The following is a 27,231-nucleotide window of genomic DNA, read 5'->3' as shown; positions in this document are numbered from 1 at the left end:
AATGGGTACAGACAATTAGCAAAAAGGCTAATGGAGTGCTGGTCCTTATAGCTAGAGGACGAGAATGCAAGGATGTAGAAGTCCTGCTGCAGCTATCCAAAGCCCTAGTTAGACTACACCTGGAGTACTGAGAGAAATTCTGGCCACCACACCTTAGGAAGGCTATCTTGGCCATGTCGGGAGTGCAGCGTAGGTTTACCAGAATGTTACCTAGGGATAGATTTTTAAATGCGTTCATGGTCCAGATTGGAGGCAGGCGGACATGCAATTTCGCACTGCCAGCCTCTGTGCCAGTTGGCTGCCTCGATCCCGACCCCAAGCCATTTTGAATGAGGGTGGCTTGGGGTCGCTTCCCAATGGGCTGTCAATTACGGGACTCATTAAGGCCCCGTTCCTATGCCAATTGGAACTTCCAATCGGCAATCCAGGCAGCCCACTTTGGCCTGGGCCCTGGTTACTGGCCGTCCCCTAGAGGGGTGGGCCCTTCAGGATCATGGCCAGGCAGCTATGGCAGTTTTAAAAATAAAAACAAATACTGGCCTTCTTGCTCTCTCTGTCCATCTTCAAATTGGCAGCTCCCACCTCAATCACTGAGTGCTGGAGGACCTCCCATTGGCTCTCCAGTATTGGGTGCCCACCCACCATCCCTGATTGGACAGTGAGCCTGGTCCCTGTCCTTTAATTGGCTGAGCATTTGAAATTCCCCATGGGCGTTCTTAAAGCATGCCATGCAGGATCGGGAACTGGAACTAGCCCCCGTTTCCAGTTCCTGACCTGATTGAAAATCCAGCCCCTGGACTCCAAGGGTTAAATTATGAGGAAAGATTACACAACGAGAGTTGTATTCCCAGATATTTTGAAGGTTAAGCAGCAATTTGATTGAAGTTTTCAAGAAATTAAGGGAACAGATAGAGTAAATAGAAAGAAAATATTTCTGTTGGTTGGGAGTCTAGGACTAGTGGGTATAGTCTAAAAATTAGAGCCAGACCTTTCAGGGGTGAAATTAGGAAACACTTGTACACACAAAGGGCAGTAGAAGTTTGGAATTCTCTTTTGCTAATGGCAATTGAAGCTAGATCAATTGTAAATTTTGAATCTGAGATTGATAGATTTTTGTTATCAAACGGTATTTAGGGATATGGATAAGGCAGGTGTACGGAGTTGGGTCACAGATCAGCCATAATCTCGTTGACTGGTGGAAGAGGCTCGAGGGGCTAAATAGCCTACTCCTGTTCCTATGTTCCTAAAACAGGAAGTATAAATTAGATTTAAATCATTATAAAATCATGTACAGAAAACAAAGTAAAGATTGGGAAAGAAAGATGTGAATGAGGGAGATAAGGCAGGGAAAAAAAAGTGAAAAAATATTTTTTTAAATCTCCAACATTAATTAAATTCTGAAGGAATTAAACTCCACATGAATAAAATTAAGTTTCTAAATTAAACTAAATTAAGAGAGGTTGTTTGGTGGTAATCATGTCTCATCACACTGTTAAAAATTCACTAACTCCTGAATGTACGAGTTCTAACTTTTTCTGGCATGCTTAGCGGTAAGTATCCCAAGCTCAAGTCATTGATTTCAATGCCTAGTCTCGGTGAGGTGCTGTTAAAGCGCAGCCTATGGAGCAGCAGGGTAACTCGGACCACAACTTTCCAATTTCCACTTTTAATTGCGCATGTGTGTACTCAGGAAGCTGCTGTCCGATTTACTCCATAAAAACCCAGAAGGCTGTCAGCCTCAGCGTTATTCTCAACGCAAAATTCTAGATCTATTGTGCAGAATAATTTATTGCAATGTGTGGGTGACTGCCATGATATTTAGTTTGAGAGAGGATTTGTCAAGCTTGGTACCAGTTAAAATATCCCCTTAGGCAATTGCACGAACACTAGATGTAAAATAGCTCCTTGGGAAATTTTACTTCCACTGGAATTAAATTGAATAAGGGTATGTATGTGACATGACATATAAAAAAAATCATGAACAAGAAAATGTCATTTAGTTCATCAAAGTCATCTATGACCCCATCTCCCATCACAGCCAACTGTATTTTGAATAACCTGAATGTTTGGGCTGAATTTTTGCATTGGAGAGCAGGCAATGAAAGTCAAGACTGATCCCAAGACACACCTCTGAGGGGAAACAGACTAGCATCACGATTTTCATGGGGATGACCCCTTAATTGATATGGAGATGGGTTTGCTGTCCAATTGGAGACCATGGGCAGTGGGAACAGAGGCAGGTCAGATGAAGTCTGGACCTGATTTAAACTCACCACTATTACTGAGGCTGCTATTTGACTGAAGGAAGAAAGCTGCAACCTTGGACAGGACTGGAGTTGAGCCAGATGTCGTAGGTAAGCCTCGGTTCTTGGATGCAAATCTGGATGTCATGCTCAAGGCTGTGAGGGAGAGGAGGAGGCCATCCAGACTAAGGAGGCTTGGGTGGAGGTGGCAGCCACAGTGAGAAGCTGGATCGTGGCATGAAGGACTTGGATCCAGTATCGGAAGAGGTTCAATGACCTCATACACTCTGGCAAGGTGAGTACAACCCCCAACTTTCAGGACAGGTCTCTGGGTAATCACCCTCCAGCAGAAACACCACCTGAGGAGCCTCAGGGTGCATGCTACTCCTAAACATGGGAATAGTGTGCGCCCAGGGCACTTACTTAACCCTCAGAGTGGATCAGAGGCACAGTGCTGCTGAGGACCTGTCACCATGAAACATGCACCTTCTAATGAATAGGGCACAGCACTGTCTAAGCTTGCTCTCCTTTGTCCTTGCAGGAGAAATGGGCTCACAATGTCCAACAGAGAGGGCCCAGAAGGGAGGAGGGATGCCATTTTCCCACCACATTACCCCAATGGAGGAGAGTGCCACAGACATAGCCAGAATAGTGGACAGGGAGGAAGTCGGCCCTGGTGAGATGGGAGCGCATGGTGGAGCTGGTGATTACAGAGGGCAATGAGGTCATTATAAGGGTGCAGTGCACTCCATTCTGTCCGATAGCATGTCGCACACTGAGTAACATTGGGTAGCCTCAGCACTGCAGAGGCTTCTACTCACCTTGGCAAGCTCTCATCATCTCTTCTTTTGTCTCCCACATGTGCATGTGTCCAACCCAGAGCACCCTCTGCCCCTCCCTTCGCGGGCTCAGAGGAGCATGAGGCAGATGAAGAAGCACCGTCACACCGCATGGGCGTAATGTTCACCAGTGCAGTTACTATCACCTCGGTGGGTTCCCATCATGCATGCAGATAGGGTGGCACTAGGTGATGATCACTGCACTAGCGAGCAGGATGAGGTGCCAGAGGCAGAGGGAGCTGTGGTCAGTGCCCCTCGGGGGAAGGGAGGACAGACACAGCCCAACTCAGCTGTGCACACGTGCAGGGTCTCTGGAGTCACTGGACGGCATGCTCTACCTTTAAGAGCAGCAGGAGATGTGCTCCCGCATGTCCAAGTTCCTGAGGCAGTGCGGGCTCTTGGGCAGAGGATGGAGGAGTCCATCCAGCTCATGTGCATCACAATGGCTCATGGCTATGAGCGCAGGAGCTCCTCCATAGACAGAGTGGCCACCTCTTGAAGAGCCATATGCAGCATCACTTGGAGTGCAAGCAGGAACTGCATAATGTCCACAGTATGCATACCACACTATCTAGTCTGGACTGGTCAGTGGTGCATGTGGCAGTGATCTTTGGAGGGAATGCCAGTTGTGCCCCAGCTGGTGTCCTCCTCCAAGAATCCGGAGCACCTGGCAAGGGGTGAGGATGTCACAATGGAGAATGAGAGTGCCACCCCTGATGAGGTGCCCTCATCATCCTTGCCTCCTTGGCCCCTCCAACTGAAGGACCATCAGTGTAGCGTCCCTGCATTGACGCCAGTGCAGCAGCTTGTGGAGGTGACCCTGCCTCCCCCACCCACCAATCCCTGGCACCTCCATGATGAGGACGACTGCCACATGCATCTCAACTGCAAGCAGAGACAAATGAGGAGGCTGCCTCTAACCTCCTCCGAGGCCACAAGGGGAGCACTGCGAGGAGTGGCTGAGCACGGAGGACACACCTTGCGCAGAGCACTAAGTGGGGTTACTGGGGTGTGTTCTTATATCTTTGTCCACTGTTTTCTTCTCTTTGCACTCTATAAACGATGACACTTCAAGCCACAGGTCTAAGACTCTTTGTATTGCTGTCACGCCGGTAATAAAAAGGAGATTATGGATTCTTCCATGGTCAGGGAAAAGCCTCTGGGTAGATGTACTTCCTTCATTGGTGTTAAGCACTTAGACGTTTCAGGATGTGCCAGGTATCTCAGACTGACTCCCTTGTGATGCCCTTCATCCTGGGTCAGAGGGACTCAGGTGAAACGTTCCTGAATCAAATGATCTCTAACATTCATGGCAGGCTGGCAAACCATTCGCGCTCTGTGTCATGCCCGACCACCTCATTGTGCAGCCGGGGCATCTCTCTGTTCAGCAAGTATCCTCCCCCTCCACTTCCTCTTTTTCCTCCTCTCTCACCTCCTGCTCCTCCTCCAATGAGCTGTCTCCAGGGCCTCACCGTCCTCAAAGTCCACACCTCTCTGGAGGGCCATGTAAAGGACAACCACAATGACAGAGACCCTGGCAGGCGGGTATTGTCGGGCATCACCCGACTGGTCCAGGCACTGGAATTGCATCTTGAGAAGCCTGATGGCCTGCTCAATGATTGTCCTAGTGGACAGGTGGCATTGGTTGTATCACCTCTGTGCCTCTGTCTGGGGCTCCCATAAAGGGGTCAGTAGTCATGTCTGCAATGAGAAGCTTTTTTTTATGTTGTCTGATGCAACATAAATGAGATGTGTGCAGTTCAGGTGTTTGAAGATCTCAAACAAATTTATTACACAGGCAACTAATATATACAGTACAGAGCTAACTATTACAGAACTTTCCTCTTGGTGTTACAGTAGCAGAGTGAAACTGACATGTAGTCACATGACTACAATGACTACATCCTGGCACTTAGTCCATTAGCATACCAAGATCTTAAAGGGACATCACTGTTTTGCTGTGGCCCTCATGTATCGGCTGGCGTTTATACAGGTCTCTGGCACTTTCTTTGCTGCTGTTGTAGTGTTGCTGCACCTGTCTTCTGTTGGCTCATGTCCTACTGTGGCTTCTGGCTGCGTCTTCAGAGCCAGTATCCCTGCATAGGTGGGCCCAGTATCCTTTTACACCACACGCCTTGCACAGGTCTCGAAATTCAGGGCAATTTCACTGTGAGTGGGACCAACCACACTTACCACACAGCTTGCTTGCTCTTTTCGACTTGGTTACGGTGCCGATACTATTGGCTGCATTGCTGTTGTCCAACTGCAATGGCTTTGTATTTTCTGCCATCTTCCAGCAGTGCATCGATGCTGTGACCTTTCTATTTCCCCCAAGAGATCTTTCTGAAATACTTCAATGGGTATTGATACGATCAACAGCTCCATTATTCAGCCTGACAGCTCAGCTTCTGAGAAGTCACATTCATTGCCCTTGCTAGGGCATCTGCTTACAAACTAGTCTATTGATTCCTGTGGCTGTTGCCTGTAGGTCATCAATTCCAGGCAGTGAATTTGAAAATTCACTATTAATCTGAATTGATCTTTCCATAGCTTTGCGGGATCTTTCTGGTCCTCTTCAGATATGCCTGCGGTATTGATTCTGTGCAATCCCTCATTTCCAATCGATATCATTATTTTTAGAACTTGCTTCTCTGGTTCTACCATCACTAGGTCTGTGAAGCAGAACTGCATTCTCTGTTTGAACAGTTGGAACTCAGATAGGATATCCAAGGCTTTCCAGTTCATGCTGGGAAAATTGGAATCCATGGGCTGGATTCTACGTGGCTGCCGCCGACTACAGAGGCGACTTTAAAATTGGCAACCCACACGCGCGGCATTCAATCCGCGGTGATCTTAAACACAGCTGCTCATGAACATGCCCGGGGCGGACCGTCCCCCCCACCCAATGATGTAGAGGGGGCGGGTGAGTTGTCCCCGGCAACGGTGTCCAGCACCACTGTGCAGGCGTCGGTGCCATTTTAGTTTAGTTTAGTTTAGAGATACAGCACTGAAACAGGCCCTTCGGCCCACCGAGTCTGTGCCGACCATCAATCACCCATTTATACTAATCCTACACTAATTCCATATTCCTACCACATCCCAACCTGTCCCTATATTTCCCTACCACCTACCTATACTAGGGGCAATTTATAATGGCCAATTAACCTATCACCCTGCAAGTCTTTTGGCATTTTTAAAGGGTTCGGAGCCCTAAATGACAATTACATTTTTTAAAGGAACAGTTAATTTACAATTATTAAAAGTAATTTAAAAAATCTTTCCAGGCCCTTTACCATCCCCCCAATAGCATTACATATCATTCCTGCCCTTCCACTCGCACCCCCCATCCCCCCAATATTTACTTCGAATATATGCCTTCCCCTCCCCCACCCCACAAAGTTCCGAACCTTTTACCTCTACCCCTTCCCATTACCCCCTAGACCAATCAGGTAAGTCTCCCCTCCCAGCACTGATGAGCTTACCTCCTCCCCCCTCCCACAGGTGTCACGCCTTGTTTCTCTGGGCGGGAATTCGAAGGCGCAGCAGTGCCTGCCACCGGGATGAAGATTGCGGCAGCACTTCAGGAAGCAAAGGGAACTTCATTACCTAAGGTATGTAAATTAATTTGAATATTTAAACGGCGGTCCTGTCAACAAGCGGCAAGGGTCCACCACGAGACCTCGCTGCCGTCAAGATTGGGACGGGCCCTGCCGGCATCGACGTCAGTGGTGGACCTCATCCAGAATAATCTTCATGTCCACCCCCCTCCCCACACCCCCAGCAATTGTTCCCAATGCCGAGGGCTCTATAAAATTCAGCCCCATGTTTCTGCTATTGTTTTGCTTTAAACTTGTTTTAAGAAATTGCTTTGTGATTCTGCTGCTTTCCCCTATAAGAAACTCTCTTATCTGGTTTGATTGACAGCATCAGCTCTCTGTTTGTCTAGTTTCCAGCACTAAGCCTGTTCTGTTTACACAGCTGTCCAATAGGTATTTCAAGTGCCTTTTTTGCTAGTTTGTTTATACAGCCATTCAAGAGGCAATTCTTAACCCTTGAGTGGTTTTATGAGTTTTTTAAAAACTGGATGAGTGAAGCCCTTCAGGCTTGAGTGATTTATACTGGGGTTTCGTTTTATAGCTTCAGCTGCAAGCTGCATGAATGAAGGATTCCCACGTTTTAACTGTCGAGTGCCTCCTGTATTGGCGCAGACCACCGTTCAGCCTGGGAGGGGAGTTGGGTCTTCTCTTTTTTTTTAAACAGAGGCTTTGAAAAAGAACAATTTTTAAGCACTTCAGAGCTTTTTGAAAAAGAAATCTGCTGAAGGACTTAAAAGCTATTTTTTAAAGCAGTATCCCTCGCCCGTCGGCAGAATGACTCACCAAATTTCCTTGCAGCCTGTCATTCAGCTGTGTCTTCTACAGCTTGAGGTAAGTTTTTTCTTCTTTCCCTGTTTGGTCCAGTATTTTTCTTTAATTTTCTCTCTTACAGCTGTAGAGAGGTAGTTTTCAAAAGCTGTTTTCCTGTGATCTTCGAACTTGAATTTTTTTTTCTTCTCATCACAGCTGTCACCATGCAATGAGAAGCTCTTTTTTATCCCACTGCTGCCACCATACAATGAGAAGCTTCTTTTATGCTGTCTGATGCAACACAGATGAGATGCGTGGAATTCAGGTTGTTCAATGATCTCAAACAGGTTGATTAAACAGATAATATATACAATACAAAGCTAGCTATTACAGAACTTGCCTCTTGGTGTTACAGTAGCAGAGTGAGACTAGCATGTAGTCACATGATGATATCCTGGCACTTAGCTCATTAGCATACCAAGATCATAAAGGGACATCACTTTTATAGATCACACAACAATGTCTTCAAGGGATATCCCATGTCCCCAAGGGTCCTTCCACACACTTTGGGGGATGGAGTGAAGATCTGAGGCAGCCTAGATTGGCGGAGAATGAAGGAGACATGGTAGCTGCCAGGAAAGCAAGCGCACACATAGAGGAAGCTCTTGTGTTCGCAGACCAGTTGAATGTCAAGGGAGTGGAAGCCCTTCCTGTTGATGAATCTGACTGGGGGGGGGGCTCACTGGGTGCCTTGATGGCCACATGGGTGCAATCGATGATACACTGCACCTGGGGGAATCCAGCGATGGCGAAACTCACTGCCCTCTGTCCCTGTGAGGCCATGTCTGTTGTGAATTAAATGCACTGTCAGCTCTGGCAAATAGGGCATCAGTAACCAGCGAGATGCAGCGATGTGCTGCTGTTTGCTAGATACCACTAAGGTCCGTAGTTGATCCTTTGGAAAGAGCCAGAAGCGAAGAAGTTTAAGGCCACGTTGATGACTACAGGCAAGGCAGAGCAAACAGTGCTGTGAGGTGCAAGGTCTTCACTGATGACATCACAGATGTCTGAGATCATTTGCCAGGAGAGTCACAGTCGCCTGCGGCACTGGGTGTCGGTCATCCCCAGGTAGCTCTTTCTTTGGTGGTAGATCCTATGTTGAGGGTATGGCCTCCATGTCCTTCCTTCCCTGCTTCCTTTTCCCGTGCCCGCCTGCTGCTCAGGGTTCCGCCCTTCCTGCAGAACGTGTTGCTGCTCATCGCCACTGGGCCCAAAATCTGAGAGTCATGTCCCCATTTCCAGCCACAGCCTTCCTTGCCCCCTGCTCTTCTGCCACCGTGATACCAGAGGTGGTGGCGGGGGGGGGTGGGGTGGTGGTGGTAACAACCCCCTGCACTGCCCGGACACTGACTGCCCACTTGCCCCCGGCACCTGCACAGCATCAAGGGCTCCTGTTTGTTAATGGGCCGAGCCCCTCTCTGCGCCGTTGACTCATTTATGGGGCTGAAATAATTCCCTGTTATGGCCATAACTCGCTCCCTACTTTGTACCCACCTCCCTTCAGCTGGTCTAAAGGCTGGCTACCCGATCCGAACCCGACGACATGTGTCAGGTTTGGGTTGGGGCAGGTTGCACTTCCGGGTCCGACATTCGGGCTCGGGTCGGGCCGAGTCAGACATGCTCTATCACAGGTAAGTGGCTCCAATGTTAATTTAATTTTTGGATGAGAAAGGTGGTTTTGTTACAGTTATTTTAAGCTTGTGCAGATCAGCAATAAAGTGAAAAATGGTTGGTAAGTTAACTGATGGTCGGGTCGGGTGCAGGAAAAATTGGAAGGACTCTGGCCGGGTTGGGCTTGGGTCAATGTGGTTCTGTCGGGCTCAAGTCGGGTTTGTTTTTGCAGCCCTGAGCAGGCCTTTAAGCTGGTCAGCCCCAGGATGCGGATGCCACCTGTGCACTCCTGTAAAAATTTCAACAACCCCATTAGCAATCTTATAATGACCTCTTTTACTGCTTTATTTGGCCTTATTCGGGGAGCAGGCAGGATTGCTATCCTGGTGAACATTGCCGGCACCGGGAATGGCGTCGCAAAGCTGACATGATGGCTGGTGCCAGTATTTTTGGATCCCGTCTGCCTCCGTTTATGCACCTGGTGCATCCTAAAAATTCAGCTCTTTGTGTCTCTACTAACTTCTTAAACATTAGTCCAAACATTTGTTCGAACATTTAAAAAAAAAATGATAATAGAGGTTTACAGCACAGAAGGAGGCCATTCAGTCTCTTTGCTAATGTAATCCAAACTAATCACACGGCTGTACTCTCTCCCCACAGCTCTGTATCTTTCTCTACTTCAAACATTTAGCCAATTTTCCCTTAAAAGATACACTGGACTGGAAATTCTCCGGTTGCACTTATGCAGAAATTACACTGAAATTTAGGCTGGTTTATGTGCCACTATTGCTGATCGTTTGACTATGCCAGAATGTAAAGCCAGCGTAAAACAAATGCAAATGCAGTGCTACCAATAAAGGAAATTTACAGGGATGCCAACATCTGCTATGGCACCACATTCTCGCTGTCTCTTGCTTCTGCCCCTCCTCTTTGTCTGCCATTATTATACAGAACAGGGGTACATTTATTGACAAGGCCATTCTAACTACTTAGTCCCACTGAAAACTTGTGGGGCACGGAATCCAAGAAATCTGGGAAGCATTTTGGTTAAATATAGTGAAGATTTCAACAAGAATTTAAAAATAAAAATTATGAAGAAAACAGCAATCAAACTCCAGAAATATTTGTTACACCAATATCAGAAGATCTTGGGTCATGCTGTTTGGCACATCAATTGCATAAATCCAGGAGATTTGTGCCAGCTGGCTTTTTGCATGGGGATGGGCGGCTATGTAAATGAACAGCAGAGAGTTTCAGCAGATATATCTCAGAAGTCGCGCACATGATCAAGGAAATTTCTATCTAGTGATGCTTCAGCAGCGTGTGAATTTCTTTGAAACAAAAAGGGCACAAGTTAGCTCTTATGCCATAGTTTGACAGAGACTTTCCAGGAAATTTCAGGCAAATTCTCTGCCTCAACCATTTCCTGTGGCAAAACAATCTATGCTTCAACAACTTGCTACATAAAGAATTTTTTTCCTAATTACTCTTCATTTTTTCAGTGACTCCCCAACAGCAGAAATCGTCCGTCCCTATTCACTCCATCAGACCACTTCGTAATTTTAAAAATCTCTATTTGTAGCTTTCTCTGCACCACTAGAAATAGTTTTCCACTTCTGGCATCTTCCTGCTGTACTATCCTGTACATTCTGCAAAGCTTTAATGACCTTCCTATAAAATGCAGTACCCAAAACGGAACTACAGATTTATCATTACTTGTATTCTATGCCCCTATTTAAGAAAGAAAAATGTTTTGGCTTTTTTATTGGTTTTAACTACTCATAATCATATTTTCAGGGAATTATGTATATAAACCCCCTAAATCTCCCTGTTCATCCACATCGTTCACAAGCTTCCCACTGAATGTATACACCCATTGTACCAAAATGTATTTTTCCCTCCCAAAATGTATTAGCTCATACTTATCCACATTAATTACATCTTCCACCTGTCTGCCCATTCTGCTAAGCTATGTCTTCCTAAAGTCTTTTAGGAGTCTTCAGCAGATTTTGAGATTGTATGCCTTTTAGCAGAGTCCAAACTATCCATTTTACCAATAGCAAAATTGGACCCGGGGTAAACTCTGGGGGTACACCACTTACAGATTTCTTCAATCTGAAGAACACCTATATGCTGTAACTTTTTGTTTCTTGCCTGTTAACCACCTTTCTATCCTTTCTTCTACATTTCCTCATGCTGGAATTGTTCTAACAAGCCTCTTCTGAGACACCTTATTGAACGTCTTCTGGAAGTCTATATATACACGACATTCTCTTCAAAAAACTTTACTAAATTTGTCAAACAGAATTTGTATTCAACAAATTTGTGGTGCTTTGCCTTCATTAATTCAAATATTTCTAAATGTTCACTATTTTAATTCAGTGTTTTGCCACAACTGACATTGAATTAACTGGTCCGTAATTGGCTGGCTATCCTCTTCTGGAAGTCTATTCTTCATTCGCTAATTTTAGCGAAACCAAGGAGTAAAATATAACCCACAGTTAACAGAACTCTGTAGGGGGCTGGCTTACCTCTGATGCAGTCATGTCATCTTCAATTTCATATTGATCCTGAACCAAAAGAAATAAATATAAAGTAGTATTTAACAATTTCATACGCATAAGATCTAAATGGCCTGTTACAATATGCATGTGTATTTTAAGACACATCCAATCTAGAACCTTTCAAACAAAAATGTCTTGACAAAACAATAAAGTTTGGGAGCAAGGCACAACAGATTATCCATACATTGATCTGCATACCATGTGATGTTTTACACACTTCCCAAAGTCTCTTTACACAATTGAAATAAAGAGAACCTGGCAGTTTCTTTAATCTTTAGATCAAGCAGTACAATGGTATTGATTTTTTTTAGGACTAAGAACTATAGTTTGATCTAGGATTCTGCAACTCAAGTCTATTTGTACTTTCAATGTACCCAATTTTTAGCACTTCAATATATTCAGGGAATAAAAGGGAAAATTGCATTTGGTAGTTATGGCCCTATGCTTCAGATGTCTTTGCCACATTATATAAGTATCCAGTATTTACTTAGTGCACTGGTGATACAGATAAAAGTCAACCCTTTTGTTTTGACAGTTTGTCCTATCTTTATAGTGATTTTGTTCCCACCTGTGGTGTCTAGTTGAAACTTCAGCTGCCCTTAGACATCATCTAAACCCACCACTGTTGAGAATTAAGAACATGCCATGATAAATCAAAATGAAAATGCAAAATTATTTCATAGTATAACAAATGCCAATTGTTAATACTATTCCTGTACAGGAGGTTCTTGCTGAAGCTATGTACTATTCCGATTATATTAAGATATTACTACAGAACTGCAGTATCCATAATGAGTGTGATCCTTTCTGTTACCCACATGGAAAGTGATACATCATGAACAAAATATAAGTGTTCAATTTAAACAATAGATTGCCACATTTTGCCATATTGCCTCCATATTAACACATATTATTTCACCTTCACTAAAATAAATCAGCTCCCCAAGTAATTATTTCAGATTAAGGGGCACAATTCTAACGAGGCTTGGCAAAAACAATACAACAGGAAAAGATTTTGTAGACAGGGAGTGGAGGCAAATGCAAGAGTTTTGTACATTTACAATTCCTCTTAGTCACACCTATTTCCTATTGTTCTGATAACTTTGATGACATTGGCGACACTTAGAAGGTAATGGCTGAAGCATAATGGTGATGCCTACATTTATTATATTAAATTAGTAACATTGATATGCCTACTATTCAGTTGCCCCATCAGTGGGGACACAAGTCATCCAAACCTGCTTGCCATTATCTGGTTACAACAAATACAGTAAAAAAAGTTAAATTTCCTCCGACTGGTGTGAATAAGACCACAGTAGATTTCTTATCCATATATATCTCAAGGGAAAGATTTGAAGAAAGATGGAAGAGCTGGGCATCGGCACCATCTCAAAGATGAGAGAGCTATTCTAATTTATTTATTTAAAGATACAGCACTGAAACAGGCCCTTCGGCCCACCAAGTCTGTGCTGACCAACAGCCACCCATTTATACTAATCCTACATTAATCCCATATTTCTACCACATCCCCACCTTCCCTCAATTCCCATATCACCTACCTATACTAGGGGCAATTTACAATGGCCAATTTACCTACCAACCTGCAAATCTTTGGCTGTGGGAGGAAACCGGAGCACCCGGCGGAAACCCACGCAGACACAGGGAGAACTTGCAAACTCCACACAGGCAGTACCCAGAATTGAACCCGGGTTGCTGGAGCTGTGAGGCTGCAGTGCTAACCACTGCGCCACTGTGCCGCTTTCACACTTGTTTGCTGACTGCCAAGCAATGGCATCAAATTGAAATAATCCCATCATGTAATTATATATACAAACTGCTCAGATTTCTTTGGTTTTTCTGGCTGAAGATCTGAACTTCATTGGTGCTATCATTCCGCAATGGAACACCACCACCTGCATGTACCCCTTCAAGTCACCCACCATCCTGACTTGGAAATATATCACCATTCCTTCACTGTTGCTGGGGCAAAAGCCTGGAACCCCCTCCCCAACAGCACTGTGGGTGTACCTAAACCACGTGGATCGCAGTGGTTTGAGAAAGTAGCTCACCACCACTTTCTCAAGGGCAAATAGGGATGGGCAACAAATGCTGGCCTTGCCAGCGATGTCTATATCTCAAACTGTACATTACACCGTGAACCTCTAAAATGGATTCATCCAAAAGTCCTATCGCTTATTATGCTGTGTAAGAAACTGATTCTAAAAAGGACATTTTAACATTTTATGGGATGTATTTATTTTTTATTTTTTTGAAAAATGTATTACATCCTCACTGTCTCACAACTTTGCAGTCAATGAATTGAACATCTAGTCCAGGATAATTCACCTGTAAACAAACCCATTAAACTTAGCCTGTACACTTTAGACTTTTTTTGCCTTTTGAAGCACACAATAAACCATCCAACATAATCTTTGGTGCAGAGTATACTATAATTAGGGGTAATTATTAACTATGGAGATGATACTCCACACCGGATCTTGTTTTTGTCATAAGAATCTCAGGCCACAAAATTTGGTTGGATAGCGCCCGTTCTGTGGGCGCTATGGGTGCTGTTATGGGTCCAAAATGACATCTGGACTGGGCATGCATAATGCGCATACATAATTCTGTTGCAGACTCTCTGTACGTCATTTTGGATAGATTGGTAATGTGGGCACAAGGACTGTGGGTCAGAAATACACAGAGTAGGCAGATTGTGACATCAGTCAGCGTGTAATGGTGATTTGACTCTAGCTGTGCCATTTTCGACCTCAACACACCAGCTAATGCCCTCTCTGAACCTTGCACAGCTGAACATGCGTTCAGCAGCAGGAAGGATCCCCTCCAGCACTTTTTAAAGGGATCATCAACCATTCTCAGATTCGTTGGGCATTGATTTCTACTGGCTGCTGCTGAGTTAAGTAGAAGCGTTTGGTGGTTTGTCCTGTTATTTAAAGTTGGTGAAGTCTACAGGGAGTAGTGTGGCATGTGATGAAGGCCTTGGTTCTCAGTTCAACGGTTCTTCTCAGACCACTAGCTTCCAGTCACGGATGCTGCAACTTTCATCCTCCTAGGCCTGTAGCATGAAAGGGAGACTGAGCAGAGGCGACACCGAGGTGGACAAGTTGCTTGGAGGGCAGAGGAGGGGGAGAAGGGTTCTCAATAATAGGTCATATCCATCCAAGGTCTTCAGGGAGCTATTTTCCTACTTTAACCTCAGTGAAGAACAGCACATTAGATGCCTCCATTTCACTAAAAAAGTTCTTACTGAAATTTGCCATCTATTGCAGGCGGACCTGTAGTCTCAGAACAGGGCTAGGATGGCACTGTCAATGACTGTGGCTATGAAATTCTTTGCACGGAGTTCCTTCCAGGCTGGAGCAATGGTCATCTCCAGCATATTACAGTTCACTGTCCACTGTTGTATAAGGGAGGTGACTGATGCACTATATGCAGAAGGAGGGGAACACATTGGGCTGAATTTTATGTCGCCGCCGCGATCTTATTCGCAGCAGCTCATTAGCATGGCCAGGGCGGCCTGCACCCCTCCGAGGACATGGAGAGGGCAGGCAAGCCGTCCCAAACAACGGCGTCTGGTGCGACTACGCAGGCACCGGCGCCAATTTTAAAGGGCTTCCAGCCCTTTTATTTAATTTAAATGTTTAAAAACACACATATTTAAAACTTATTACAAATAATTAAATAAATGTTCCCAGCCCTTAAATATATTCAAAGACTCTGCTTCCGCTGCTTTTTGAGGAAGAGAATTCCAAAGACTCACGACCCTCAGAGAAAAAATTTCTCCTCATCTCTGTCTTAAATAGGTGACCCCTTATTTTTAAATAGTGACCCCCAGTTCGAGATTCTCCCACAAGGGGAAACATCCTTTCCACATCCACCCTGTCAAGACCCCTCAGGATCTGTACAAAATAGAAACTTGATCTCATTTACAGTGTGAGCTCTGCTTAAGATTCCAATTCTTTAAATTGAATTATGTTGATTTTAGTACAATTTCTCCATTTACTTAACATGGCCCCAATAAGGAGCCTCCACTACTGATCTACATAGTGTATTGCATTCTCATACATACACAGTAGCTCACTGTGCTGGCAAGTACATGTGCGCAGACATAATTATCAGTTTTAATAGGTCTGAAGACCAGATGCCAGTATAAAGATCCAAGTTGTAACAACAATGAGACTGCCATGAACCAAACAACACGTAGAAAATTGCAAACAGAAATTACAACACAAGTTGGTAAAAGTATATAGAGTAGGTCAAAAAGTGGCAGATGAAATCAGACAGACAAGTGTAAAGTAGCACATTGGAAGGAAACATTAGCAATGCACATATTACAGAATCAGCACAGGAGGTGGCCATTCAGTTCATCATGTCTGTGCTGGCTCTCTGCAGGAGCAATTCTCCCAATCCCACTCCCCCGTCTTTTCCCTGTAGCCCTGAAAATTGTTTCTCTTCAGCTAATTAAACAATTCTCTTTTGAAGGCCTCATTGGAATCTGCCTCGACCACATGCTCAGGCAGCGCATTCCAGATCCTAACCAGTTGCTGCGTAAAAGCTTTTTCTCATGTCACTGTTCCCTTCTGCCATTGGGAACAGTTTCTCACTATCTACTCTGTCCAGACTCCTCATGATTTTGAACACCTCTATCAAATCTCCTCTTAATCCTCTCTTCTCCAAGGACAACAGCCCAGCTTCTCCAACCTACCTACGTAACTGAAGTTCCTCATCCATTAAACCATTCTTGTGAATCTATTCCTCACTCTCTCTAATGTCTTAATATCCTTCCTAGAGTGTGGTACCCAGAACTAGACACAATACTCCAGTTGAGGCCAAATCAGCATTTTGTACAGGTTTATCATAACTTCCTTATTCTTCTACTCTATGCACCTATTTATAAAACCCAGGGTCTTGTATGCTTTATTAACCACTTTCTCAACCTGCCCTGCAATGATTTGTGCACATATATCCTCAGGTCTCTCTGCTCCTGCACCCCCTTTAGAATTGTACCCTTTAATTTATATTGCCTTTCCTCGTTCTTCCTACCAAAATGAATCACTTCGCACATTTCTGCATTAAAATTCACCTGCCATTTGTCTGCCCATTCTACCAGCCTATGTCCTCTTGAAGTCCATCACTAGCCTCCTCACAGATTACAATACTTCCAAGTTTTGTGTCATCTGCAAATTTTGAAATTGTGCAATACTTCCAAGTTTAGGTCATTAATATATAATCAAGAAAAGCAAGGGTCCTAACACTGAACCCTAGGGAACCTTCCTGCAGTCCGAAAAAAAACCATTCACAACTACTCTGTTTCTTGTTACTTAGCCAATTTTGTATCCATGCTTCTACTGTCCCTTTTATTCCATGGGTTCTAACTTTGCTGACAAGTCTGTTATGTGGCACTTCATCAAATGCCTTTTGGAAGTCCATGTACATCACATCAACCTCATTACCCTCATCAACCCTCTCCATTACCTCATCAAAAAACTCCAGCAAGTTAAACATGATTTGCCTTTAACAAATCCATGCTGGCTTTCCTTAATTAATCCATATTTGTCCAAGTGACTGTTAATTTTGTCCCAAATTATCATTTCTAAAAGCTGAAGAATACAAAAGTAGGGAGGTTATGCTTCAGCTATACAGGGCATTGGTGAGACCACATCTGGAGTACTATGTACAGTACTGGTCTCCTTATTTAAGGAAGGATGTAATTGCGTTGGAAGCAGTACAGAGAAGGTTTACTAGACTAATACCTGGAATGGGCGGGCTGTCTTACGAAGAAAGATCGGACAGGTTAGGCATGGATCCGCTGGAATTTAGAAGAGTAAGAGGCGACTTGATTGAAACATACAAGATCCTGAGGGATCTAGACAAGGTGGATGTGGAAAGGATGTTTCCCCTTGTGGGAGAATCTAGAACTCGGGGTCACTGTTTAAAAATAAGGAGTCGCCCATTTCAGTCAGAGATGAGGATAATTTTTTTCTCTCAGAGGGTCGTGAGTCTTTGGAATTCTCTTCCTCAAAAGGCGATGGAAGCAGAGTCTTTGAATATTTTTAAAGACAGAGGTAGATATATTCTTGATAAACAAGGGAGTGAAAGGTTATCGGAAGTAGATGAAAGGGCTGAGTGGCCTACTCCTGCTCCTAATTTATATGTTCGTATGTTTGTTAAACTGACTGGCCTGTAGTTGCTGGGCTTATCCTTACACCCTTTTTTTGAACAAGGGTGTAACATTTGCAATTCTCCAGTCCTCTGGCACCATTCCTGTATCTAAGAAAGATTAGAAGATTATGGCCAGTGCCTCCACAATCTCCACCCTTACTTCCTTCAGTATCCTTGGATGCATCTCATCTGGTCCTGGTGACTTAACAACTTTAAGTACAGTCAGCCTATCTAATACCTCCTCTTCATCAATCTTTAGCCCATACAATGTTTCAACTACCTCCTCTCTCACCACCTCTTCTTCCTTAGTAAAAACAGACGCAAAGTACACATTTTTACTTCAGCCATGCCCCCTACGTCCATCCGTAAATCCCCTTTTAGGTCCCTAATTGGCCCTATTCCTCCTTTTCCCACCCTTTTATTATTTATATGCCAATAGAAGACTTTTAGATTCCCTTTTATGTTAGCTGATATTCTCTTCACTTCTCTTATTTGTTTTTTCTTATCCCCTCTGAACATTCTATATTCAGCCTGGTTCCCAATTGTATTATATACCTGGCATCTGTCATATGCACCCTTTTTCTGTTTCATCTTACTCTCTATCTCCTTCATCTGGATCAGTTTGCCCTACCTTTCTCCCTCGTGGGAATGCACCTTGATGGCGAACTATCTCCTTTCTAAAGGTAGCCCATTATTCAGTTACAGTTTTGCCTGTGAATCTTTGATTCAAATTTACTTGGCCCAGATCCGTTCTCACTCCATTGAAGGTGGCCCTCTCCCAACTAATTATCTTTACTCTGGATTGATCCTTGTCCTTTTCCATAGCTAACCTAAACCTTATGATGCTATGGTCACTGTCCCCTAAGTGTTCCCCTACTGTCACTTGATTCACTTGACCCACCTTATTCCACAGAATCAGATCCAGCAATGTCTTCTTCCTCATTGGACTAGAAACACACTGATGTGGTAAATTCTCCTGAATGCACTTTAGAAACTCTTGCTTTTCTCTGCCCTTTAAACTATTACTATCCCAATTTATATTAGGATAATTAAAGTCCCCCATATAACTACACTATAATGCTTGCACCTTTCTGTAATTTCCTTGCAAATTTGTTCCTTTTGTCATGAAAACCCCACCAGCCAAGAATGAGGCATATTAATTTCATCATATGAAACATTAATTTTAAACTGTTGCTGGACTGAAAAGATGACTTGTTTAAAGCAATCACAGCAGTGGCTGGAAGCATTTGCATTCTAAGAGACAGGTGCCTGGAGTAGACAATGGAACTACTCCCTGATCCAATTAATCCAAATGGATTTTGATCACCAGACATTAAATGTGTAACAAGCCAGCATTCCATCCCCCCCACCCCTACTGAGGGTGTCTGCTAAGATGGAGAATACACAAAAACACGCCAGTGTACTGGGTCCCCTGCTTTTTGATGTATATATTAACGATTTGGACATAAATATAGGGGGCATGATCAAGAAGTCTGCAGATGACACAAAGATTGGCTGTGTGGTAAATAGCGGGGAGGATAGCTGTAGTCTGCAGGAAGATATTGATGGTCTGGTCAGATGGGCAGAGAAGTGGCAAATGGAATTCAACTCGCAGAAGTGTGAGGTGATGCATTTGAGGAGGTCAAACAAGGCAAAGGAATACACGATTAATGGGAAACTACTGAGAAACGTAGAGGAAGTGAGGGAGCTTGGAGAGAATGTCCACAGATCCCTGAAGGTAGCAGGACAGGTTGATACGGTGGTTAAGAAGGCATATGGAATCCTTTCCTTTATTAGCCAAGGTATAGAATATAAGAGCAGGGAGGTTATGCTGGAACTGTATAACTCTTTGGTTAGGCCACAACTTGAGTACTGTGTGCAGTTCTGGTCACCTCATTACAGAAAGGATGTAATTGTACTAGAGAGGGTACAGGGGAGATTTACGAGGATGTTGCCAGGACTGGAAAAATGCAGCTATGAAGGAAAGATTGGATTGGCTGGGGCCGTTCTCCTTGGAACAGAAGACTGAGGAGAGATCTGATTGAAATGTACAAAATTTTGAGGGGCTAGGATAGAGTGGAGGTGAAGGGGCTATTCACCTTAGCAGAGAGGTCAGTGACGAGGGGGCATTGATTTATAGTGATTGGTAGAAAAATTAGAGGGGAGATGAGGAAAAACTTTTTCACCCAGAGGGAGGTGATGGTCTGGAACCCACTGCCTGAAAGGGTAGTTGAGGCAGAAACACTCAACTCATTCAAAAGGATTCTGGATATGCACCTCAAGTGCCATAATCTGCAGGGCTATGGACCAAATGCTGGAAGGTGGGATTAGAATAGGTGGATTGTTTTTCGGCTGGCACAGACACGATCGGCCAAGTGGCCTCTTTCTGTGCCTTAAACTTTCTATGATTCTATGAATCCGTGAAAAGACTGAGAGGGAACCCCTAGACCCCTTTCTCACCTGGTCGTAACACTCTTTCTTTCCCACTAGTTGATGGACTAGTGAATACACCCAGCAATGTAATGGTACCTCTATTCTTTCTCAGCTCTAACCAAATAGATTCTGTTCTCGATCCCCTAGGACATCCTTGCTCTCCAGCACTGTAATGTTATCCTTAATCAATACAGCTACCCCTCCTCCTTTCCTTCCTTATCTTTCCTGAACATCTTCTATCTAGTAATATTTAGTACCCAGTCCTGCCCTTTCACATTCCATGAATGTTTCTGAAACAGCTAAGAATGACGTTAAAACAGACCTAGGAATTTTAATGTTCAACATGTCCAACCAATGCAGATCATCAATCAACAAAACTAATAGAATGCTGAGTAAATACAGCTAGAACAATTGAATATATGTCAAAGGAGGACATCATTAAACCGTATAACACTCTGGTTGGACCACACTATGACTACTGTGTTCAGGTCTGGTCATTGACATGCAAGGGAGACATTTAAGCTCTGGATGCAGTGCAGAAAGAGCTATGAGGCTCATCCCTACTGTCAAAGATCTGAATTGTAAGGAAAGACCAACAAACTTGGGCTTCTCAGCTTTGAAAAGAAGAGTTTGAGAGATGATTTTATAAAGGTCTGCTAGATAGCAAACAGCATAGAAAATGTGCATATTGGGAACATTACTTTAAACTAAATTCACAAATAGGACAAAGTAACACAGGTCCAAACTATTAAAATACAAGTTTAGGACTGATAGCAGGAAATTCTTCGCACAAAGTACAAGCAATAATTCATGAAAGTCGTGGAGGCGAAGTGGAGTGGAATCATTTCATAAACAATTAAATGCTACAATGGGAGGCTTGAGGGTCTATCCAGATGGATGAACTAAGATGGGTTGAATGGCCTCCTTCATTTATTTTACCTTATGATCTGCTTTACATAACTGTCTCTCCAAATGCATGAATTACCTTAAGATGTTTTAGCTAATAATAAGAGACACCCAGAGCCCAGCAACCCATACTATTTCGTCTGGCAATTACAAGTGAATTCTACAAGGTACTGTTATCATCTCATCATCAAATTGAAAGTGTAAGTGGATTATATGGCAGATTTAATAAACCTTCAGGATTTCAATGGGAGGTTAGTTCAAAACTTTGATTTTAATTTGGAGTGGCTGTAACTAGACAATTGCCTACAGCTCTATAATCTAATCTCTGACAGACAACCTGGTTCATAAGAGAGCATATTGCTGGGAAATCTTCTACATAGCATGGGAAATTCAACACCAAATATTCTAAACTCCACAAAAAACTGCCAACACACTGTTTTTAATGAAAATAAATATATTTTTTGTCAAATATTTAGGTAAATGTACAACACTTCAAAGGGAAGCATGGGAAAAAAAATTATCACTCTTTGTAGCATGTTGAAAACCGATAATTTGATATGAGATCAAGAACACTTGTCTGAGAGGTAATAACTCAATTTACTGTCGTATGACTTCTTTTATAAATTCTTTCTTTGAGTATGATAATAAGAACAAATACCAAGTCATCCAAAGGAAAATGGCAGCCTGTTGATATGAATAATACAATTATTGGCAGTCTCCTGGACATCCCATTCATCGCACCACGTTCTATATTTAAAATGTAATTAAACTTTTCTCAAGATTAATGAACTAATGTATTGAGCAAAAGTGAGATGGAGACGTGTAGCTGTTGTTACTTCTCCACCTCAGTTTGATTTGCATTAATGCACTTCAGACCCTTCACGGTGTGCATGTTAATGATAGGTTACAGCATGCCATGTGGGGTCATAGTGAATTTTACCACCAGCTGCTCACTTTGTGCTGCACACATACATTTCAGACTGTCACAGATGTCTGAAGATGTAGCTGTCAGACGCAACTCAAAAAGCACGTAAGCGATGAGATAGGTTTTCTACATTTAAGGAAAGATATAAAAGAAAGTTGGCAATGTTGGTTGAAAGCATGGATGTGCAAGGCAGCACAAGAAAAATAAGTAATGGGAATAGCCTTCCAGTCACCAAAACACCAGCTTCCTATCACTGAGCCAATTTTGGATGTAACTTACCACTTTCTCTTAGATTCCGTGGATTTTTACTTTTCTGACAAGTCTGCTTTGTGGACCTTGTCAAAAGCCTTGCTAAAATCCATGTAGACTACATCAAACATGCTACGCTCATTGACCCTCACCCTGCCTTGTCACGTCCTCAAAAAATTCAATCAAGTTAGTCACATGTGACCTTCCCTTCACAAATCCATGCTAACCATTCATGATCAATCTGTGCTGTTCTAAATGATAATTTATGTTTTCCCTCAGAATTTTTTCCAGTAATTTGCCCACCACCAAGGTTAGGTTGACAGGTCAGTAATTACTTGGTCTATCCCTTTCTACCTTTTTAAACAACAGTACAAGGTTCGTAGTCCTCTGTAGCCAGAGTGGATTGGAAAATGATGGTCAGAGCCCTTGTTATTTCTTTCCTTGCTTCTCTTAGCAGCCTGCGATACAATTCATCTGGCTCCGAAATCTATTTATTTTCAAAGATTCTGAATCCCTGAACATTTCCTCTCTCACTATGTTTATCCCATCCAATATTTCATACTCCTCCTCCTTAACCATAATGTTTACAACGTCCCACTCTTTTGTGAAGACAGAGGCAAAATACTCATTAAAAAACTATTGTGGGATCACTTTAAGAGGCTGTAAGTGAAGCGTCACTGGAGGAAGTTATATCGTGTCACACATGACTAGAAAGTTGTGGGTGTAGCCGGACAGAGTAAGATGTGTGTAGATGTAGGTGTCCTGTAGTAGCTGTGTGTGTATATGTTCTTGTTTAAATTAAAATAAAAACCCACGTATTCTTCTCATATTACTTGTAGTCCTGTGAATCTTACAATAGTTCACACACCACAGGAATGAGTAATATTACAGAACCATGCCCACATCTTCCACCTCTACACACAGGTTACCTTTTTTGGTCTCTAATAGGCCCTACTCTTTCCTTAGTTATCCTTTTGCTCTTCATGTATTTATAAAACATCTTTGAGTTTTCCTTGATTTTGTGTCAATATTTTTTCATGCCCTCTCTTTGCTTTCTAATTTTCTTTTTTAGTTTTTGCCCCTGCATTTTCAATAATCCTCTAGGTTTTTGACAGTACTGAGCTCTCAGTATCTGACATGAGCTTCCCTTTTTTGCTTTATCATCCCTATAAGCTCTTTGACATCCGGCAGGGAGTGGGGGTGGGGTGGGTGTCTAGAGTTGGGAACCTCACCCTTTTTCTTTGTGGGAGCACATTTGTTCTGAACTCTATCTCCTCCTTGAATGCTTCCCACTGCTCTGGCGCTGATGTACCTTCATATAGACATTTCCAGTCCACATCTGCCAAATGACATCTCAGCTTAGTAAAATTGGCTTTTCCCCAATTTGGAACTTTTCCACGGTCTTGACTTTCTCCAAAACTATGCTAAATCAAACTGAATTATGATCACTATCACCAGAATCTTCCATTGATACCTCTTCCACCTCTACAGTTTCATTACCTAAAACAAAGTCCAGAACTTCTTCTCTTGTTGGGCTTGCTACATACTGGCAAAAAAATCTCCTGAATGCATTTTAAAAATTCTGTGACCTCTATGCCCTTTACAGTGCTTTTATTCTAGTTAATATTAGGGTTGTTGCAATTCCCTGCCATTACTGCCCTATAGTTTCTACACTTCTCAGCAATTTGCCTACATAATTTGCTCTTTATCTCCTTTGTTTGGGGGTCTATAGTATACTCTCAACATTGAGTTTGCCCCTTTTTTTGTCCTCAATTCAACCCATATGGCCTCATTTGATGATCTTTCTAGCATATCATCCCTTAGAATCATAGAATGTTTATGACTCAGAAAGAGGCCACTTGACCCATCGTGTCTGCACTGGCCGAAAAACGAGCCACCCAGCCTAATCCTACTTTCCAGCATTTGGTCTGTAGCCCTGCAGGTTACGGCACTTGAGGTGCATATCCAGACACCGAAAAGCTCTCAGCAGTTTCATTAACCAATATTGTGAGCGCCCATCCTTTTTATCCCCTCTCTATCCCATCTGAAAACTCTAACTAGGAATGTTGAGCTGTCATTTCTATCCTTCTTTAGGCCATGTCTCAGTAATAGCTATGATATCGTGAGCTGGAAATGATGGCTGATCCTCATTTTGGGAGGTGGTCAGGCTTCCATACTGGGCGGGGTATTGGTGATCAACTAGTTGGTCTTCATCATGATATGGTACAAGCTATTCACTTTGATTCCTCCCTCAGGTTTTGTCATCAGGTTCCAGAGAAGTTGATTGACTTCTTCTGGACCATGTTTTCTGTAGGTCTTCAAAGCATTGCCAACCTTTCCAGTACATCCTGCCTATCAATTTTCACTCTATCCATTACCTCTACCATGTCTGCTTTTACCTATATTTTGTTAACATCCTCTTCCTTAGTAAACACTGACACAAAGTACTCATTAAGTATTCTAGCTTTGTCCTGTGCCTCTAAGCAGATATCACCCTCATTGTCCCTAGTTTGACCCACTCCACCTCTTACTACCTGCCATTTACATGCCGGTAGAATATTTTCTCTTTTATGTTAACTGCCATTCTATTCTCATCTTCTCTCTTCACCAGTCTTATTCACTTCTTATTCTCTTCACTTCTCCTCTCAACTTATTGTATTTGGCCTGGTTCTTGGTTGAAGAATTCACCCGACATGTATCATACATCCTATTTTTTTGTTTCATCTTATTCTTTATCTCCCTTGTCATCTAAGGAGCCCGGCTTTGGTTGTCTGGAGTTTCACCTTTCTTGGAATGTACCTAACCTGTACCTGAAACATCTCCTCCTTAAAGATCACCCATTGTTCTGTTACAGTTTTTCCTGTCAATCATTGGTTCCATTTTATCCTGGCTAGATCCCCTCTCATCCCATTGAAGTTAGCCCTCTTTCAATTTAGAAGTTCTATAGATTGTTCATTGCCCTTCTTTATTATTAATCTAAACCTTATGATACGATGATCACTCTGACCCAAGCGTTCCCTTACAGACACTTGGCCCATCTCATTTCCCAGCACCAGATCCAGCAATGCCTCCTTCCTACTTAGACTGAGTACATACTGGTCAAGGAAGTTCTCCTGCACGCATTTCAGAAATTCAACCCCCTCTTTTCTGTTTACTTTCACTTGATCCCAATCAAAATTTAGGTAAAGTTCCCCCAATATCACCACTCTATAGTTCTTGCATATTTCTGTGATTTCACTACACATTTGCTCCTCTTCCTCTCTCACTCTTTGAAGGCCTAAAGAATATCCCAGTAGCGTGATCATACCTTTCTTGCTTCCCAACTCTAACCAAATAGATTCTGTCCTTGCCCCATCAAGGACATCCTCTCTTTCCAACACTAGATTATCTTCCCTAATCAGTACTGCCACCCCACATCCCTTTTTTCCTTCCCTATCTTTTCTGAAGACTTTGTATCCTTGAATATTAAGTGCCCAATCCTCACCATTTTTAAGCCATGTTTCCGTTATTGCTACTACGTCATAGTCCCACATAGATATTTGTGCTTGTAGCTCACCAACCTTATTCATCACACTTTGTGTGTTTACATACATGCATTCAAAAACTGCCTTTGTATTCCTTGTAGTCCATCTTAGTCTGCTCCTAACTAATATGCTTCTATATGCTGGTGCCCATCTCCCTGCCTGTTTGGTTTAAACCCTCCCCAACAACACCAGTGAACCTTCCTGCAAGGACCTTGGTTCCAGTCCTGTTGAGGTGCAATCTGTCTCTTTTGAATAGGTGCCTCCTACCCCAGAACTGGCCCCAATGCCGCAAGAATGTGAAGCACTCACTCCTGCACCATGCCTCAACTCTGCATTGATCCTCCCCATCTTCCTATTTCTACTCTTGCTAGCACGTGACACTGGGAGTAATCCAGAGATTATCTAACTTTGAGGTCTTACTTTTTAACTTAATCCTTAGCTCCTGAAAATCTGAAGGTGGGGCTGCATTACCTGTCCTTTCTATGTCATTAGTACCGATGTGTACCACAACTTCTGGCTCACTCCCTTCCCCCGCAGTACATTCTGTACCCTCTCCATGATGTCCTTTACCCTGGCATTAGGGAGGCAATACACCTTGCTGGACTTATGAAGGCGTCTACAGCAATGCCTGTCTGACCCCCTATCAAATCTCCTACAAGGAGTGCATTTCCACTCTTTGCTGTTCCCTCCTGTGCAGTCCCTTGCCCATTGGTGCCATGCTCTGGACTGCACTCCTTCAAGATGTCATCACTCCCAGCAGTCTCCAATGGTGCGTACCAGTTTGAGAGTGGCACACACCCCAAAGACTCTTGCACTTCCTGCCTCTTCCTTCACTTCCAAATAGCCGCCCACTGCCTGTGAGGTGACCATCTGTTGGAACATACGATCCAAGAAGTTCTTATCCTCCCTGGTGCTCCAGAAACCCTGAGCTCAAGCTCAAGCAGCTGGAGATACTTCCTACATGTGTCTTGGGGAGCACGTGTGAAGTATCCTGAAGTTCCCACATGGTGCAGGAATTGTAAACAACTGGTTTCAGCTCCCCATCCATAATCTAAAAAAATCTCTATTCCCTCTTTTAGAATTTAGTTAGTACCTTCTTTAAACTATTAATTTTAATTAATGCCTCTAGACCTGCTCTGTGCTAATACTGATTGTTAATTCACTTACTGACACATTTACTTTGTTTGTCCGGACGATACTTTTAGTTTTTTTAAACCTTGTTCCCTGTCGCTCATGCTCATGCTCACTCCACTCTGCTACTCTGTCCCTGAACTCCTTCAGTTATGTGTTCCTCGCCTCCGGGCTCTCCCAACAGCAATCACCTACCTGCTGTCCTGTAACTTCAGTC

At 43.3% G+C, this 27,231-nt stretch overlaps 1 protein-coding gene across 2 annotated transcripts in view; it reads right to left on the bottom strand.

Annotated features, from left to right (window-relative positions):
• LOC137375323 (chloride channel protein 2-like) overlaps positions 1 to 27,231 on the bottom strand; it is a 495,095-nt gene that overhangs the window by 23,985 nt on the left and 443,879 nt on the right. For both annotated transcript variants that reach the window (XM_068042304.1, XM_068042305.1), the window contains one exon: positions 11,631 to 11,669. In XM_068042304.1, coding sequence (XP_067898405.1) covers positions 11,631 to 11,669 — 39 coding nt within the window. The remainder of the gene's footprint in view (positions 1 to 11,630; positions 11,670 to 27,231) is intronic.

Source organism: Heterodontus francisci, chromosome 11 (assembly GCF_036365525.1).
Source record: "Heterodontus francisci isolate sHetFra1 chromosome 11, sHetFra1.hap1, whole genome shotgun sequence".
Lineage (NCBI taxonomy): Eukaryota > Metazoa > Chordata > Chondrichthyes > Heterodontiformes > Heterodontidae > Heterodontus > Heterodontus francisci.
Note: the sequence above shows the minus strand (reverse complement) of the source record. Positions and strands in the feature narration are given on the sequence as shown.